The sequence below is a fragment of the Battus philenor genome, unplaced genomic scaffold (assembly GCF_028537555.1).
Source record: "Battus philenor isolate CCGP_79_NKW_IND1 unplaced genomic scaffold, ilBatPhil1.0.hap1 SCAF_22, whole genome shotgun sequence".
NCBI classification, from domain to species: Eukaryota; Metazoa; Arthropoda; class Insecta; order Lepidoptera; family Papilionidae; genus Battus; species Battus philenor.
Window position 1 is genome coordinate 4004807 of NW_027181685.1, and position 21406 is coordinate 4026212.

The 21406-nt window shown below is 31.3% G+C and overlaps 1 protein-coding gene across 1 annotated transcript in view; it reads left to right on the forward strand.

Moving 5' to 3' along the window:
- The window catches only part of LOC137923743 (uncharacterized), a 33365-nt gene extending 12785 nt beyond the window's left edge, over positions 1 to 20580 (forward strand). Inside the window, exon 2 of the mRNA XM_068767004.1 lies at positions 19337 to 20580. Coding sequence (XP_068623105.1) covers positions 19337 to 19392 — 56 coding nt within the window. The 3' untranslated portion in view covers positions 19393 to 20580. The remainder of the gene's footprint in view (positions 1 to 19336) is intronic.
- Positions 20581 to 21406: the final 826 nt, after the last annotated feature.

Sequence of the window (21406 nt, forward strand, 5' to 3'; positions counted from 1 at the left end):
GTTACAAAGGGTATGATGATTTTGAATGAAAATGAAATTCCAAAAAAATCAAAATCATGTCATCGTTGTAGAAGAGAGCGTTACATATATTAATAGATATTTAGATATATTATGTTATTATGTAACAGAATAATACATTTCAATATCAAATATCAAATTCATTATAATCGTTTATCAGTTTTGGAATACATTTTTAATCTAGAGTTATATCACATAAATAATTTATTTGTATCTATCACTGAAAACTAAGTGTATATTTTAAGTTATTTAATTCCTTATATAATCGTCACAATTTTTAAGCCTGCGTTGTACCGTATTGGCTTCTACGTTCTTTTGTTATAAAGTTGAAACGGCATTCTTATACAATGTGACTTATTTGACATACGAATGCATCCTTGACTTTATATCGGATCAAAAATTATTTGACCTGCTGATCGTCGCCAAAATAACACTTAAGTGATCTGTCGAACAAATGTCTGCCAGCCGTACCATTTAGTTTAAAAGTTTAAACGCTACAGTAATGCTGTTAAGGGTATATTGTTTTACACCTTATATCAGTTATTATAATTTTATTCGCGGTCAAAAAATAGTGGTAAATTGGCCATGCCTCTTGACCAATTATATTATAGTAAATCAGAAAACCATGTTCACATTTACCAGTTGAAGTAAATACTTTAGAAATTAGATGCATGTTTTGTCAATTTTAAATATTAAAATCACTGCTTACTATTTCATTATTTACTTACAAAAAGACTATATAAATTTAAAAATATTACTTTTACGTGTTTTATATCTTACCAGTACTGATAAATAAATTCCTACGAAGATCGTTGGTGTTCAAAAATAAAAATACTTCAATTTACAAACGTCATGTGCGTTTATTGAAAATAATAAATGATTAGCAATATGTCCAGCCCGCCACTCAGTAAGCAGCCGCCGTCGTCAAGGTACGCCGACGTCCTGCCATTCATTACTCCCAACTGACTTATGTCAAGCGATGAGGAGCATTTTTAAATTCGATTTTCAAAAATATATATTCCAAGATTGCACATTTGCGATAAAAAAAAACTTTTAAAATATTTATTGTACATTTTTTTTACCAATTTTTATGGCATCTTAGACTTTGATTTTAATTATTAATTTACTTCATATTACAATTAATGGTACATTAAATTATAAATATAGTAAATGATAATAAATATATGATTTTTGGGCATGTTTATTGTGACTATTATTGCTAGTTGTTAAAAAAGTGTAGACTTTGTTTATTATTTTACTTTTTATTATGAAATATTTAATTTTTATTTGTTATTGGCCACTGTGCTAGTTATAAGCTGTGTCGTCAGCGTTCTTTTAAAATAACATAAATTAAGATACATTCAAATGTAACATATAATAAATATAGACTCTTGTTAAAAAAATTGTGTTACAAATTACGCCGTCGACGTCGTTTCTTCCTATATACGCCAATTGCAAGGCATAGGCCGCCCCCTTAAAATATTAATGGGGGATATATTGCCATAGATTATTCGCGACAAATCAAATGGTAACTAGATAACCGGGTCTGTATGAGCGAATTAACTAGTATCACAGAGATGCACAAATGCTCCAGTCTATGTAACGATGTATATACATATATATTTTACATTATCATACTTGTACTTCATTTCGGCTCCAACAGACATTGGGTACACAAGCGACCAGACTGCCATTTCAGACCAAAAATTTTTTACGCAACGTCAGTGACTTTACGTCTACAGATCACGTCATTTCTGATTTGAACTCGCAGCGCATAATACTGTGATAAAAAATAATGTGAATTTGTTTATAAAATGTAAATTCCATTATAGCTTTGAAAACCAAGTTAGCTGAATAGCCAGAAGTCGCACGGAGCTAAATCGGGTGAAAACGGTGGTAGCGGAACGATATGAGTCGAGTTTTTAGCAAAAGAGTTGCGAAGAACCAGTTCAGTATGACATCGTCCAATCGAAACTTGACATGTTTGAGACAGATAACATCCTACAAAGTGTTTTTTTGGCTTAACCAAACGATATTTCAACACTATCAGCGAGGTCACTAATTATAAATAGATCATTTACAAGCATCATCTTTGATTTTTTGGACGTGGCTCTCGTTGGTTTTAAATGATAATTTCACTTTACTTTTTGTTCACTGAGTATACACCTATACATATATTATGCTATTCAAGAAATGTAGTTTGAGTAGATATTTAACTTTTTTGTATGCTTTTTTAAATTTATATTTTATAGTTTGGCTATAATCTAATGTTGATGCGTGCTGTTAGCCGTTTTGGCTTTTACAGCTTCATCGGACTCAGGGCTCGCGGATCCGAAATCCACGAGCTAATAAACTAAAAAAAAAATCTACGTCAGATCCTTCACCTGACGTATTGTATTAGCTAATTGTTACCTAGTCGGTTTTCGGAGAAAAGTGTGATCCCTTCCTCCGAAGACATTTCATCTGAATAGATTTTATAGTAAAACTAAATAATGAACATATGTCTCTAATCCAACCTGTATTTGTAAATTAGTCGTGGGCCCGATGGAGAAGTTCAATGTACGCACGTGCCCCTGATAAGCGTCGGTTCTTGTTAAAGGTTCACCCGATAACAAACAATGCCGGCACTTGCCGACTCGCACCTGCGGCGACCTACTTTTCGAATTGTTAAAGTTACCTAATAGTTAAACATTAACTTTAACAACTACCACTAGTGCTAACACTCATTTCGTGCTAAGGTAATCTTGGCGATCCTTGGGTATGCTTATTCCTCGCAGTGGGTATTTATCGGCAGATATGATGAAGACACACCTTGACTGTCCCCAAGTACACTATCGAGACTGATTTGTTTTAGTTTCATTTATACCCTAAAGGAGAGAACTCGTTCATGTCTCTCATCTCCATCCAAAGGCTGTCTGGTAGAGTTCGTCTTGATAAGACCGCCTTATGTACTTTTATATATATTGTTTCTTTTTTAGTTATAATCTATGGTGTACAATGATATAAATAAATAAATAATATAAGACTAATGTAATCTATTTATACTTCAAATTTAGTACGAAATTCCAGAATCATTGTGTGTTGCCAATGATGATCTATGTCGAAACGTGGTCTCTTACTTCTGGCCTCATTAGCAAGCTTGCAATCGCTCAACGAACCATGAAATCCGAATTAGGAGATTCGTAGCTGAATGAAAATATCCGATATAATCTGACCGATAAGTAAATAAAGAGGCATTGGATGGCCGTTGGGGCTTTGAGGTTCTAAGTGAATGCCATGAACCAGCTAGCGCATTGTAAGTAGTCCACCTACAAGATGGACAGATGTCTTTGTTAAGGTCATCGGAAGACCCTGGGTGCAAGTCGCTTTCAGCCGGTCTTATTAGGAATCCATGGGGGAGGCCATTGTCCAGCTGTGGACGCCCTGCGACTGAAATGAAAATTATCATGGTAATTAGATAAAAACGACAGCAAATAATATAACAAAAATATAAATAGTTACATGAAAAATAACTTCAAACGATCACATTATGCATTTTATAATTCGATAGTATACAAAGGGATAGTCTATTTGCAAAAGGCTGTAAAAATTAGCCCCGTACCATGTATAAAAAAGAAACGATGTTTGATTTCCTTATATCGTTCTTCCGGAACTAACGAGCCAAGTGATAAAGTTATTTGTAGAAGCGAAATAGCTATCGCCCGAAGTTAATAGTAGGTTGTCCAACCGATTCTGTTAAAGATCTATAGGGGGAGACTGTGATGTCTAGCACTGCAGGTTTTACAGTTGAAATGATGATTATGAAACAATAAAGTCGAGTCTTTGAAACGGAATGATAAACTTGTCTTCAGTCCGAGGCAGATATTAAGGTAGCTACAGAGGTATAAATAACACAATGTAACGGACTGAAATAAGCTTACAAAAGAACCCCCTATTTTAATTACTGTAAATAGATCTTTGCTAAAAAAATAGCTTTAAATGCCAAACGTCAAAGAGAATTTGTCAATGACAAAATGACATACATTCATGACATCATTTATTAAAAACAACACTGGATATAACTTTTAAAAGCCGTTAGTAACATTAAATGAGAGAATATCAAAAATAAAAAAAAAATCAAACATATTTTTACTAAAATATTTTATTTTTATTAATCTACTCAAACATACTAATACACGTACAGTAACGAAGATAAATATTTAAATGTATTCATCGATACAAAGGAATGCATTTTATAACATATAAAATATACACGCTGTGTTCCGCGTGAGCCTTTTGTTTTTTAAATAATTTAATATTATTTAACAATTTTATTATTAAAAGAATTCTTCAATGGTTTCGATAACAGACCAGTTGTGCTTTTAACAGAAAAAAAAACTTTTGCTTGTAAATTCTGGCCTTCGATCTATTTTTAAAATAAAATTACGTTATTGTAATTTTCATCCAGTATTATATTTTTCATTCAACTCACTGTATTTTAACGCTTCCTTATACAGTGTGATTGGTCATAAGTGTATAAGCTTCAAATGAGTGAATATAATGCCCATTCGCTGTCAATTAATGTACTACATAAATAAAAATCATTGGTTTTAGAAATAATAAAAAACTTAATGGTAATATAGTGAGAAAAAGCATTTTCAAAATTCACAGCACTACATTTTAAATTTATTGTTTATAATCTATCTCTGCCCTTTGTACTTTTTCCTCGTGAATTTTTGTATTAGTTTACCTATTCATTTAAATACACCTGTAGTACACAAAAAGTTAAAAATACATTTAAAGTTTCCGTACAAATAACGGTTCTGTATTCATTTCTAGGTAAATACAATATTTATACATTACTATATACAACATTATAATAAGAAAAGAATAAAAAACTGTTATTTATTATTACTTTATTAATTATTTACGAAGCCATTGATTTTTTATAAGGGTATACTATCCATTAATTAACAGCTTTTATTTCTATAACCAATCATCCTGTACAAAAAAAAATATTTATTGAGATATTTAAGGATGTAAGGAACGCAAACTTTTTATACCGATGCCATCAGTTAACCAAATTTGGCGCGGCTACCGTGTGGTTTTTGGCAATACTACTTTCCCGGTACAATCGAATACATTTCACTAGTAAATCGCGAACTCGTGACCTCACGCTTGACATTAATTGACGTAAATATATATATGTTGGATCGAAATTAAGAAAAAAATGACTTATTCTCCTTCATGTGGTAAATATGAGATAAAATGTATTGTAGACTCGTCAAAGATACCTTATTATGGAAAGTCGCGGGTTCTATTCTCAGAAGGCGGCACACCATAAATTGTAATATATCTATGAATCGCCCCGTCAAAGCTCTACCGCGAAGAGCCTTAACAACGTGCAAGCGTCCCTGTGCAACTGGTAGGCGCCCCACCAGCTTTTAGTTTCTAGTTTTAAATCTAGTTCACGGACCCTTCCGCTCCGTGAACTCAGTGCCGATGAAGCTGTAAAAGCCTTAGGGCTAACAGCATTAACATCATCAGAAACAATACCATACAATATATCTCTGATTAAAGTGAAACGTTATATATAGCGGTCCGAAAGGGTGGCAGCTGGGGACGTAAGGATCTAGAGTTGAGAAGGATCGGCAAACACATCATCTGATATCCACAAGGTGGACATATGAATTTGTTAAGTTTGTCCTTTCGGATCTGTGTTATTGGAACTCTATGAAAAAGACCTATGTTCAGAAGTGGACGTTCAAGGGACATGATAATGAAAACGATTAAAAACGGATTATGTTAGACCAAAAGCCTATATCCGCATTTTGCCTTAGTGGTGGATGTTAGTGAACTCTCTAAAAGAGAACTTGAGTTTCAACAGAAAAAGAATTTATTCCTTCATATCTCAAAATACCTTAAATTATTTCAAATTAGCCCCCTAATCTGAAAAAAAATTGGATATATTTAGACGGGATTTTCCGCTATATATATATATATATATATATATATATATTTATATCATATTTATAATAATTCCAAGGTTTAGGAGGTACTAACATAACAAGCTTTTATTTATTAATATACTAAAAACTTAATACCTACATAAATGATAAGTCGTATGAAGAATTAATTACTTTAATAAATTGACCATTTATAACTTCCCAGGGTATATGACTTCAAACGCTTAGCATATACCACTTTATATTAAATGGGCTCGAAAGAGCATCGGCATCAGCGAACTTTGCCCAGGCTCGCCTAAAATATATTCTTACGGATAAGGTAAAGATTTTTCGTTACATTAATACGGTATAGTATCCCGTTTACTGGCACACACATTCACACACGTCTACGCACACGCGAATTCTGCGTATAATGTAAATAAAAACATCGCACAATACAATGATAAAGAAAGTCGAGTATTGTTTACCAACACGCTGTGTAATCCAACGCGTGGGTGTACCGTTAGCGAGGGTGAACAACCGAGGCTCGCGTATGTGTTGCCGAAAATCTCGCATTCCGGAACCTAGACGCTGGTTTTATTGGAATGACATGTCACATGTTTTTTTTTTATAATCCGATTTTAATGGTGCCAGTTTTACCAGTTCATTATAATATTTAATTGGATACCGACATGCGAAATTAGTAATTTAATGTTCCGTAAAATATTCTATCCTTTGCCTTTTTATATTAAGTAAGATAATCGTCATATTTAAATTACTTACATCGATTATATTCAAGTAATGCAAATGAGGTAAAAATGATTATCCGATACATAAAAAACGTCACGAAATACTAACCAAATTAAAAACCTAAATCTATTTTTATAATTAAACAATGAAACAAATATTCATTCTTTGCATATTTATTATATAAACGTCAAAACATTGATATAATGTACATTTAACTATGTATACATAGTATTATTGGCCTTCATATACATCTGTCTTTTTCGGAATTTTAATGTCATCGAGATTTAGATATAAGTGATATGTAACATTTTTTAATTTCACATATCTCCACTAAATTTATTCCTTCAAAATTGTATGTATTTAATTTTAATGATATATTGTTTAGTTTGTACTGTGATACTCAATGCTCAAAGTTTTCCAGTTACGTTTTCAGCAAACACTTATCTTGGAATCTAATAGCCGTGAAAGAAGTGGTCGGTTCGAGAGAGCCCTTAAGGAATATTCTAGAAAATCTTACTTCAATCATGTTCCTTCGGTTTTTTCTAATAGAACATTTGTGTTCAATTTACATAACAGAACTACGATGTTCGCCTGATAGTATTTTTTGCAAGTATTAATTTTTTCGCGGAATTACATTCAATATATAAATATGTGCCAAAACAGATTACCAATCGGTCGACGAGATGACCGCTAGATTTATTCATGTAATCTGAATAAATAAAGATTAGGTACATAGCGATAAAGATAAATATCAGCTGATACTGGCTGACAACGTGGTCGCATGTGACTTTATTTTAATAAAAAATAAATTAAACATAATATTATCTATACTGGGTTTGCCGTGTAGGAAATGCCGTAAAATTCACAATTTATCGCATTGGCCACTAATAAGGTAAGGATGAGTTTACATGAAGACAAAATCTCAGTCTAAGTCTGTTGTTGTTTTCTCTTCCTCTTATATTAACTGATCTACTCTGTACGATTACCCGCTTTAACTAATTGTGGGCAAAAAGCTTTAAAGCTTATACATATATTATTAATCTCTCTGTATGTAATAGCACTACCTAGACTGAATAACTCGATTTCATTAATATGGTTTTCCTTTATTCTTTATAAAAAGCTATATTATATCCAATAAACAAAAAAATTATAGAGAAATAATTAACTTTAGTTTCATTTCATCGGTCTATCCATTATTTATAAACAGGTATGCCGGTAGGGAGATCGACATACTCGTTTTCCTGGTATTATGGAATGGCTTCTGTAATTATAGTCAGGCAATATTTCTAGAATAGACTAATCTTTATCGAGATTAATTATTCGTAAAATAACAATGTGTATATAATGATTAAAAAACGTTTTATGTTTGTGAGCACTTTTCAGGTCAAGGCGCGTTTCGAACCCTTGTAGTTTTAAACTGAATGTCATGGTAGGTATGCTCAATTTGACTCTATTTTCTATCAAATTGGACTGTTTAAAATTGTCATGACATTCATAAGAGATGGCTGTATATAATTTTAAGTGGAAAATAATTAATATATGATTTTTGTATTATTTTTAATCATTAGTGAAAGGTTTCTTGTGATGTATACAAAATGTTTGGTTATAGATGTAAGAGTTTAAAATGGGTGAATGTATAGCTCATTTATAAACAAAAAGCTTTGAAGCTATTACATCAATTGCACGCCCAAAAAACTATTGGAATGCGATAAGGTAATAAATTCTGGCAGTACAGTCTACAGGGACAGATAGTAAACAATATATATTTTATTTTGCATTAATTTGAATATTGATAGCGCTTTTTCTTTCTTTGTTATGATTACGTTATTTATCATTTCTGAAACTATTGGCCTCTTTTAAAGCTATTTACACCTATGTCTGATCACCCTGTATATTATGTATGTCTTCTACCCTATACGGTTCTCTACTCTTTTTTATAATTTAAAGTCGGCTATAAAGTCATCGGTATATTAAGGAGTGTCTCTATTCTTTGGCCCATACTCTGAATCTACTCCAAGACTTGACTCCCTTATGTCATGCAGCCGGACCGACTCCCACTTTAGTTTGCAGATTTTAGGAGCGACGTCGAAAACATGTTCTATGAACTTTTCTGTTCCAGTTTCGATAACTTAAAAAAACTCAAGGTTAGGTTAGGTTAGTTAGGTTTAGAACCAAATCATCTGTTATACAGACAAGCAAGTAAATAGACCAATAATTATTCTAATTCATTATTAATTTTAATTTTTAGCATAATTACTATTATGTTCGTTGAATTGACATTAGTAACTCTACATAAATATAGGCACGATGTGTCATTTACCTGGTCAACGCTCTCTCCGTTTCACAGCTATGTATTAAAACAGTTTGTCGTACAAAATTGTATATTCATACGTCAGATGGATAAATTATTTATATAAGGAAATTCAATACGTGACGTCGATATTATTATTTTAAAGTTCTTGTTGATCGCTACGTGCCGCAATATTGCACGTCGGAGCTGACAGGCAATACCATTTCGAGTGAATCTCAGGTATTTCCTGGTACATGTACCGAAATTGAGAAGACCGGTACGCGTTTGCGCGAGTGTACATCACTTTGGCAGGTAATGTTTTAACTGTATTCGAAACTTTGTGCCTTATACGAATGATATAGATAGATTTTATTTAATATTCTTTATTGTACACGCTAGGATACATTTAGTAGTAGTTTCATAATATTAAACCAAAAATACAATGGGCTGTCTTATCACACGAGTCAATCTCTTTCAGACAACAATAGTATAGAAACAGTAGAAGTATAAATAATGGGTAGTTAACGTGTACAAAACTTACATACACACATATTTATATCACATATATAGTTATAATAAATAAGGTATCACACGTATTATAAATATAATACAATAATAAACAAAAACTTACTGATTTGGATTGCACTTGCCTCGGAAAGAATAAAGAAATAGGGAAAGAAAAAAAAATGAATTAACTGATAAATAATCATAGGTAGCATATAGTTCTTAACCATTTGCTTAAAAATATACGTTTTTCGTAAAGATCTTTTTCGAAAGGCTCAAAGAACGCTTAAAAACCGTTTAATGTGTTCTAAATATTAAATGTTTAATGCTAATAAAGCATAAAAAGTTAAGTTTAAAAAAATTCTAGAAACAATTTTAGTTTTTAATGTACATGATAACAACATTTATTTATTAACTGTTATATATATTTTATTGTATATAATCACATTTTACTATCATATAAAATAACTGAAGTAGTTTTTTTTAAAAAAAATATTCTGCGTACAGTTGGATGGCGTAATACCTCAAAAATCCTAGTTGTTGCTATTACCTGAATAATATGGTGGTAAGTGGTAATCACCAGCTTACTGTGTTTGACGCATCGTATTATGACGTACAGTATATAAAGCAAATGATCTGACACATGGCATCAGAAATCTTTATATATTATGTAAAAAAGCATGGAGTAGTTAAAATCAATTATGTTTATAAAAGAATAATATTTTCGTCATTCGATATTTACTCCGTTTATTTTTTAAAATTCAAGGACCACATGAAACGTAGATAATATTTTTTTAATTAAGTTATACATTTATATCATCATTATTTATATTTATTACTATTTAGTTACCCAGTTCATCTCCAGTCGTGCTACTTTCATCTAAACTGTTTTCCTGTTTGTTTTTTTTTAAATAGCGTCATTTTCAGTACCGTTTACAGCTTTCTGAGAATTTAGGTATTTAGGTAAGGTTTTATAGGTACAAACATCTGAAATTGTTAGTTTTGATCCATAAATTGCTTCGTAACTACCTTCTGTAACGTTCCATATGTTTAAATATGAAATTGTTATGAAGGTATTGAATATAATACGTATTTACAGAAAAAGTTGTTTTTCATTTTACCCTCGAAACGTGAGATTTCATTCATATTTGGTGACGTTCGGTGTTTTTATTCTCTTCAGCTTTTGCAGCTGCGTCGATACTGGCACAGGTTTTAAGAGACAGTCAAAATATCTATTATCATCTATGTAGATATATTGTGATACGTCTTCAGCAAGTGGTTAGTTACTAAACCAAAATGAAATTAAATTTGAGGTCGTCGACTCACGCAGTACATGGGTCGTAAAGCTTCGAATGTATCCGCGTTTCTCGTTAATCTCGTGTTTCGTGATTCGCGGGTTAGCGTGCCAGTGGCGGGCTTCGCGGAAGGCGTGCTATGCGCTCCCTCACGTGACATTTGCTTGTTGCGACGATTCGATGTTATACGGCTTAATTCCTATTCCCATTCCTACACGCCTTCGCTTTTATATATATATATATATATATATATATATATATATATATATATATATATATATATATATATATATATAAATAAATAAATAAATAAAAGGTTAAGGTTGCTGGACGTCGCTAGTTACGGCCAACGAAAGACTGAACACCGTAGCTTTGGGAGAGGCCTATGTCTTGCAATGGACATCTATCGGCTGCCATGATGACATTGTAAGGCGTGCACGGTACCGCTTCATCATCATGATTAGAGATTTTTACAGATGACAACAGATTTACTACAAATAACGTCCGTCTGTCCATAATAATTAATTATTAAAAATGAGGTGGTTACATAATGTATTTCCTTATCATCATAATTTTAGCCGTAGACGTTTACTGCTGGGCCTTTCCCATAGATCTTCAATTACACTTGCTGCAAGCGGTCTGAATCCAGCGTCTTTCGACGACTTTAACAAAGTCATGTGTCCACCTTGTGGATGGAAATACTAACCTGTGCTGCCGGTCCCTGGTCCCCACTACAGCACCTTAGATTACAGCCATCTCTTCCCTCCCACTGCCACTCCAACATCCGTCTGCCATTTCAATCCGCTGCGATATGTCCGTTAGAAGAATTTAAGACCTCAGAGTCCTAAAACGAAATTTAGGACTCTGAGGTCTTAAATTCCGACTGTGAGCTTGTCAAAACGATAAGTGAGGGACTACGTTTCAATACTATATATCATCACTGGTAACACACATTAGTCTTAGACTTTCTTGTCATAAGACGATGCGAAAATCGGTTGAGGTCTTCGGGATCATATGAAAATAATGATTAGATAATTGATGTATTGTTACAGCTTAGAATAAATTCATTAAATGTCTGATTTATGGTTGGTTTCCAGTTGAATCTGTTTTGAATCTCGCGCTTCATTTCTCTCCGTCTTTTATCTATATTTCATTTCAGCTAAGATAAAATAGTCAGAAACTATATGACTATATCCCATAGATAAATAGATTACTCAAAAACACTCGATATCGTGTTCAATATTCTCTATCTAAATTGAGAAGTTATCTTGTCTTGAGTCTGTGGTTGTGGATATTATATATATTATACCGGTTCGTCTTAATACTCAAAAGCACGTCACATTAACACATCGCTCCGCAATTAGCTCCTTATTAACTCGAATATGTCGCGAATGTTCCGTGAACTTGATTCGTTTGAAGTTGCATGGAATTGTCGCAGTTGCGTCACCAATTATCGGCAATTAAGGGTAGTAGTACGATGAGTCGGCATTCCCGAAAAATAACGCAATCCGGATGTCGAGCCTTAGTTATTCACACGATTCTTATATAGTAAGGGACTGGCAATGAGGAAACAATTCAACTAACATTAACGAGAAAATAATGTCGAAAGTTGTGGCGTTTTTCTGAACGCAACAATTCCAGTACAGGCAACCCTTGCACTGTCAGACTTCGTCTTGACTTGTCAATATACGGTGTTAATTACCATGTTCTAATTAATCATTTAAATTAATCATAAATTTTAAATTAATATATAAAAGTGCTCGTTTCATTCCGGCGTCAATCCTTTAAGATTAATTGGGATACTCAAGGATTCTTAAAAAGTCAATATAACTATCAATACAATCATTTAAAATTGTTAAATTAAAATTAAGTTTACGTTAGTTCATAACGCGCCATGTGCAGAGAACTAACAAAGTCAATGGGGTTTTTAAGTTAATGATTCTATTTACATATTTTTCCGTTTCAGAACAATTCATTTTCAAACATTATCGTGGACATACTCTGCAATGTGCCTTTTCGCAGACTCCACACTTAGTAAAACTCTTGATTTTACTAAGCGATAAATATACCACGCCTTTTGGTAGTTTGATATAAATTCGTACATTGACTTACGAATGAGAGGGACACTTTATGTAGGCTAATAATGTACATACATAAGGATGTCGTAAATTGTGGAATAAGGTAAAAACATTCGCGTTTTATTATAAACATACCTTTTACTCTAAATTCCTTTCGAACATTAAAACAGCGGATTCTAGAGATTCGCGCATGCATTTAGAACTAATTTGAATATGATTTTTAAAAACTTGTTTATGAATACGTGAATATGTTACATAAAGATTTTTCTTACTTTATTTTAGTGACATTAAAAGCAATGTTGAGATGTAAGTGTTCCTATTTACCTTTTTTATTAATTATTAAATTATATCATTTATTTTCTAATGAACAATATTCAAAAACTGTTAAAGTTTTTTAATCACTTATTTTAAATCGATTAATTTTTTACAACTATTATGACAATTTTCGAAACTGCTGTAGTCGAAAGAAATATAACAAAACAAAAATAGAAATAATAAACATTAATATTTTCGATAAGACAATCTCAAATTGGCTGTAAAAACACGATGCTTTAGTTATATAAAACTAAAAAAAAACATCATTTGCATTAACAACGTGTTCGCAACATTGGCACCGATGCGCTTTATTTATTGTCTGTATTTTTATTTTAAGATTATATTCAGTGACAATCTACGTTTTTTAATCTACGCCACAGAGTATAAAAAGTGAATTACATTAATATTTGTGCTATTGAGATGAATGTTCTCCACATGGATAAGATCTGTGGATAGCTGTAAATAGCTATTAAACTGTATCTACTTGTATTTAATGACCAACTGGTGCAAAATCGATTTTCATAAGTGGTCACTTTGTTGTATTATATTTGAGTTAATGCGTATTGATAAATATCATCTTCTCAGGCGAGTCATTTATTTTAAATATGTATATATATACACATTTAAAATAAATGACTCGCCTGAGAAAATGATATTTATCATCGTATATATATACGGTATGTCGAATTGTATATGGACCCATCACGATATGTTAGGAAGGATAAGGCTTGCAGTATTTGGTAGAATTAATCCATTAGGAGTATAGGTCAGCCAAGAACGATTTTTATGAAATTCTACCCGCAAGAGATGTGGAAGCGTTCACACAAAATACACGCATTTTTTCAAAGTATTTCTCTTATAGGTAAAACTTGGGCATAAAATTTTTTGTATTATACGCGCACGCTGTAGACGCCAATGTTTTTAAGCTTCATAGTATGTTCGTTTCACACCTAGGCCAAACAGAAATAAGTGTTTCCAATCTTGTCAAGTACCCGCGACTTTTACCATATCTAACCGTAAACGTTAACTATTATGTATATTATTAGTAAATTCAATGATTCTATACTTCTATACTGATCTATACAACTTACAATATTCCAATACGATAAACGACAAAATATTTTATTAACTGCAATACTTCGTGTATATATATTTATATATATATATATATATATATATATATATATATATATATATATATATATATGTGTGTGTGTGTGTGTATATATATACTACATTTGTTTTATGTGGGGAATGACTTAAATATGATTTTACTTAAGCCGACACCTATTAATTTACATATTTTTAAAAGAGCTATAAAATTAGCTATAAAAGCGTTAGTTATCGCACAAGTGAAATGCAACACCTCTAATTAAAATATGTATGTTTATATCATTCATTTTATTTACTTATTTTTAAGAAAATATTAGGACATAAGCCGCCCACTTTAGTCGACAATGTTTTAAGTATCATAGTGTGCGTGTTACATACACTCTTTCAATGTAATATCATAAAAAATCCAAAAGGAAACAAGTGTTTCGAATTTCATATTCGAATGAATGTTGCCATAAAATTACATACGCGAGCAATAAACCCGGCGCGTAAACAAAAATGTATTTCGGTAAACCACATCTCTCCCATTGTCGTGTCGGGATGGAAAAAAAGGTAAATTGGAAAATATGTTACATTGTGGGCCTCGGGTAAGACAGGTAGCGGGCCAGTTGGACTCAATAAATACGTTCGTATACACCGCGCTCGTTTTTTATGCTGCTTTTTTTATTCTGTGTCAGACACCGGGGTGTGCGCTGTGTACGGTCACCATGATTTTTGTAGCAGTCACACCTGTAAATAAAAACAAGAAATATGTACTAAGTAAAAAAAAAATATTTTAAAACTCTTTCTTTTTTTTATTAACTAAAACAAGAAAAAGTGTTTGCGTGGATTGAAATACATAGCCTATGTAAGGCGATTTACAATCATAGTTGGCACTCTTTGTGTTAATGGTGTCATTCAACAACCGTTTAAGAAGCTCAAAAGGCGCCAAAGAGAAAAATAGCTGACACTTAACATATGGTCAGTTTCAAATGTGCAAACCTTAGTAATAACCAAGACATTGTTTATATCTAAAAGCGTGGTCACTGTACCTTAGAAACCAGTTTTTGCGCGACTGTATCACCGTCCCTGTCTAACCAAGTTAGATACTCTGTTATTTTAAATTAACTTTTGAAGAGATCGGCCAATTGTTTTGTATCGTATAAGTTTGTTAAATTGTATATCTCTCTTTTTATTAAGTATCCGTGTTGTAAATCTGACGTTTCTTATTTGGTTGGATAGCGGAGGCAATGACTCGTATGCAAGTCATTGGCTTGTCTAATGTGTGTTTAGATAAATCCTCAGCAGCGTATGATTGTGGAACAAAATGTTAATCGAATTTTCCTGTTACCATGTGCTTTTTTCAAATAAGATTTTTGTTACTATATGACAATGTTTCCGATTCGTTGACCAATCGCATTGCCATAAATGCACATGTCATTGTCACAATAGATTACAGATTGATAAGGACTTCCTTCTTAATAACTTATTCTGATTCGAAAAGTTTTGCGTAAATATGTGTCGTATATTTTTTTATAAATGATTTTAAACTATATACAATTTTATTTGAAAGTACGTTTATGAAAGATGTTGAGAAAAAAAAAATTACTATTGATATTAATATTTTTCGACCTTATCTTACCTACGTTAGAGATCTTTCGTACAACTGTAAAAACTCTTGGGTTCACAGGAACATTTTTACTTGATTATATATTGAAATTCGTTTTTATTATCTCATACTTCTTATATTCTTCTTGGTATCTCTGACTCATTCTTCTTTTATCTGTCACAATATCTTCCATTTATTTCTTTATTTTCATATCCGTTCTTCCTGGATTGCTACTTTACATTTTTAAATTAAAATAAATTATGTATTTAGTTACTTCTTTGATATGTTAATTTCTAATTTCTTATATTAATTGTTTTAACTCATGTCTATGTCAAAGTATTATAACTCATTTTCTTTATATATTTTGTTACCTTTTTGTTTTTCAACTTTTACTGTGTTCCATTGCTTTTAATAGCTTTACTTACTATCTTTTGGCAGTAATCCAAGTCTGAGGGCTTTCTTCTTTGCTTACCAATGAGGCGACGCTGTCGATATTTAACGCGAGTACAACAAAAACTTTGAAAAAATCAAATAACATTAAATTATGTTAAAAATTTAAATAATATCAAAGGGAAAGGTTTAGTATTAATACAGTATAAATATATAAAGAAATTATTAAAAAAAATTACTAAAATTTAATCTCCGCCTAAAAATTTAGATTAAGTTATTTGGTAACATACCCAGAGGTGGACACTGCTAACTTTGACACAGTTACAATAACTACTGCAGTTAGCTACTCTCTGCCGTATCTAATTTGAAGTTTTTGTGCTCAAAAAGATTTCATTAAGACAATTATTGCAACAAGTTGCCGTAATGATATTCGTTTTCTTAATAAATAAAAAAATAATAACTTCGACTGCTTACATTTGTACAAATGAATTTCACTTTTTTATTTATTACTATTACATAAATATTTCGTATATAATTAAAATTTATCTGTGCTTGATTTTGGGTAAAATTTTTTTATGAATATTACCCACAAAAGAACTCAATCTCACGGGATTGACAGATTAAAATATGGATGAAGAGGTACTGTGATCCAATGATGCTGTGCAGGCTTTTCTGTGTGTTTTGCTTTGCGTGTTTGTCGATGTTAAAAAGAGAGATATGTTTAAGTTATTAATTTTTGTTTTTAGTTAATAATATATTTCATTCGGATTAATAAATTTCCAACTCAAAAATTAAAGTAACATTCGCGTGAAATAGCGCATAAAAACGCTAGTAATTTTATTTTAATTACTTGTGTTTAGTAATTGTTATATCTGTAAATCGAAGAGTGGTTATTTATCTTAGTTTAAAATCAATTTAGTTCGTTTAAACAATTCTTTAGTTAACTCTCTTTTCAGCTGATGCACGCCCATTGCAAAGCATAGACCTCCCCCAAATATATCTATGGGGGGATATGTTATAATCGCCACAATTGGCAGGCGGGTTGGCGATCTCAGTGTGGTATTATTATATATAGCCCTTTCTCAAGAAACTTGTTCACAGTAGCTATTCTATATAATTAATGATCCACGTGTGAATTATATAAGATTGCATACCTAGAATCGAATCGAAATAATAGTCCTATACAGAAAAGACGGTTACACTCAAGAGTGCAGTTAACGAGATGCACACGAGATGTTTAAGAACAGACGGCTTGACTTTGGTCTACATGTTCCGTTCTGCCGCTCCCGTATATATAGCATTAAGCAAATAGCATTTAAGCGCAAGTTATAAACGCAACAACGTCAACCAATGCTAAAAAATTATAGCCCATTAATTAATACGAACAAAACCCACAAATTTAACTCGTTTATAGAAGGGTATAAAGATTATTTATTACATTTGATAGACAATATTTCTTATCTTTAACACAATTTCTTCAATCTGCAAATATCAGTTGAATTTAGAGAACTATGCCAGTATTATGTAACGGAGATTTCTTTAAAAAGATGTTTTACTCTATCGTATGTTTTATCTTGTAGTTCTTCACCGGAGAATGATTAAGAAAGATAATTTCGACAATGATATAATATATTTATCAAGGTAAAAAAATTATCCCGTAATTAAGTAATTTGACCCCTTTTAAGAAACAGCAATATGTAATAGAACCATTTCTTTTATAACACTTATCAAACTACATAAACCATGAGAAGAATATAATGCAACAGAAATTTTATGAATGCACCGTGATAATCGTCGTGAAGAGATAGACTCGCCCGGATGGTTAAACTAATCCGTAACTAATGTCATCAGTAGTAAATTAACTACAGTTCGTTATAAAAACATTTGAGTACAATCGCGTGCAACGCAACTATTATATTTATAACATACAGTGAAGCAACGAATAATAGTAATGACAGTAATTATCTTTGTTGGATAAAAAAAGGTCAATGTTTGGTAGATTTTATCTGCGAGATACTGTCTAACTATGACGTAACAACCAACCACGTAAGGATAGAAAAATGTTTATTAACACATAAAACAAGTCGTTCCAGCCCATAGATGCCCAAGGGGTACAGGCTTCCACCGAAGATACCAAAAAGCGGGCCCTATATACGAGTATACCTAATCGCCACGTTTGGCGTCGTCAACACTCTTGCGATCACAGAGTGGTATTATGGTGCGCAGAAAACGCTTTTATAATTTTATATGCAGTAATATCAGAAATGCCTTCATTTATTGCCAGAAATTGTGGTGGCAACTCCTTGGTAAACACCCCAAAACTTTAATAAATCATGTCTTAACTTTCATTATAGCAAAAAAAATAATTACAAGAGTAGCAGCGTCTATCTAGATTTGTGATACCAGTTACGTGTGAAAACCAAGGTTAATATTTCATACAAAATGTACAACAATGTAAAATGTATCAACTAGAAAAGGTACCATATCACTTCAAGTCAATGAACCGAATTCAAATACTTTTATGGGAATATTTTATATAGGAATTTGTAAATCTTTATGTGATGTTTTGGTTACGCTACAGCAATAAACAATGCCGTTTAAAATTTAACCCATTCACGGATAATATCCGATGTATTCAGATTTTAAGATGTTAAAACTTATACGAACTGGGTCATAAAAATCAAATTACTAACGTTTTGGATAAGAATTGTGGTGTGATATCCGAAACCCTATAAACTTATCGTACCTGTCCCAAAACTATGTTTTTTTTGTAATGCTTAGTACTAAAATATTTTTATGAGGGTAAACAGATAACTTTTTATAGATAATGTTTCGTTTGTTTGTTTTAGCTTTCCATAAAATTTCATAAAAAAAATGGAATTATTTATTTTTACTCTTATATTTCTATAAAGAATAAGTTGTCATCGTTTCAGTCCATAGACATCTACTGCAAGGCATTGGTCAGACCGAAAGATATTTAAAAGGGGATTTACCATTGTTATCATAATATTACTTATAAACATTATTTATATTATGATGTATGTATTAAATGTTGTTTTTCTTTTTTTCAGATTATTGGACTTTAAGAAAGCACACCGAATCCGCATCAAGTGACAAGGAAAACTAGCAGAGGCGTTAAAAATTAGTTAAATGCCTAATATTACTAAATTAAGCAGGTTTCTAAATTATTACAGAGAACCAATTTTATCAACTATTTAATATTGTAAAATAGCCAGTAGCATGTTAAAACTTAGCTAATCTTGTAGTATATGTATAAAAGTGTGAAAGGAATTATAATTTTCTTGTATAACTATTATCTGGTAATCTTAAATATAGTTTTCTTGTTTTTAAACTAATTTAGTGTATTCTAAATTATGTGAAAATGCATATTTGATGAATAATATGCATATTATTAATTTTTTTTTCAATCAAACATGGCCGCTTTGCAAAAAGCGCGGGAAAACGGTCTATGGTATGACTTATGATCGAAAGAATTTTCAGTTTTGTTTTTTGGCGAATCATATTAATTTTACCATAGCAATATTAACAACGTTATATACGTCGATGATTAATTTATTATTTTTTTTATAAATGTGTTTTTGTAATAGGATAAGAAGCGAAGCTTGTTATGACTTAAATATAATATGAAACGGTGATTAAGAAATTATGTATTATTATGACAAAATCAATTAATTATTTAAAAAAATTCCCAACGAAATTTGATCTTGCTATATCAGAGGCTAAATTTTTATCAAAATTTTCATTCAAATTGCTCGATTTTATCATTTGTTTCATTATTTGCAGATCATTAAAATAGTATCCTAATGGAAATGGCGGAAGCTATGTAACAAAACAAAAACTTTTGTGGGTGTTTCGAAATATGTTTGTAAATAATAAATTGTCTATTAGAAACTTCATACTTTCGCATAGAAAATATATAAGTGAAGTATCAATGGAATACGTCTTAAACGATCGATATCTGCCAATTATTTTAACGGGGGTAGTTTGAAAAATTGGGAATAACGAATTTAAGAATTAAACGAATACAGATAATGAAAGCAAATTCATGTAGAATCTAGTCTGTGATCTCTGCAATAATAAATATTTACTTTGCATTATGTGCTCTTCCTTATAATCTGTCCTTTAGTGTTAATATGAATTAGAAAAGACTAATATTAGTTAGTGAATGATTTTGTTTTTTATTTAAACTTATTAAATTAATGTAAAAATTAATCAATTATTTTTGTGTGATGGTATTTATACATATGATTTAACCGTGTACTGAATAGATATATAATAAAAATATTCTTATCCATATTAAGTTTGAAAATACGCATGTTTACACCGTTCCTCTTCAATGCTTATCGCGAGGGAAAATTCGTTCTTAGTTGACCTGTGCTTGAGGAAAGAAATATTCCTACCAAATTTCAAAACTCTAAGCCTTATGTTTCTAGAAATATCGTGATGAGTCAGTACTTAGATGAAAATATTTTATTTATATATTTATTTAGAACATGTAAGTGCATATTGAATAAAAAAATATAAGCAATAGTTCAATGATAAAAAATAAACTGAAAGGTAAACATGATAACTTGTTATCGTAAAGATCTCTAATATTCTTTGATCCATGTTTTATCACTAGATGAGAGCTTTACGTAAGTGTATACAGTTCCCGGCGATAAATATTGCACATCTCACATCTTTGAAAAGAGACAATAGGCTTATTTCGGCTAATTAGAGCACTATCTCTGTCCCACACTACAGTTCCATGTGCAATATTTATCGCCGGGTACGGTACATTGTTTTAGTATACAATAGTGATTGTTACTAAAAGAAACCACCTGATACCTGTAATTTTCAAAACAAAATACAGTATTTTGTACGGATTTAAAAGAAAATTATAGCACGTCAACAATACCCACCCTACAGATATATTCATAATAATAATATCACATTTGTCTTAAAAGATTTAACAATAAAGTTATTAATTGCTTTTTTACATTAAAATATAATGATAATTATTAACCTGTTTTTTTATTTAAACAATTTGTTACTAAACGAACTAAATTTCAAGAGACATTTGGCCCATAAACAATTAGTCAACAACGCTCAACAATCAGCAAGAACATTAAAAAGGACGT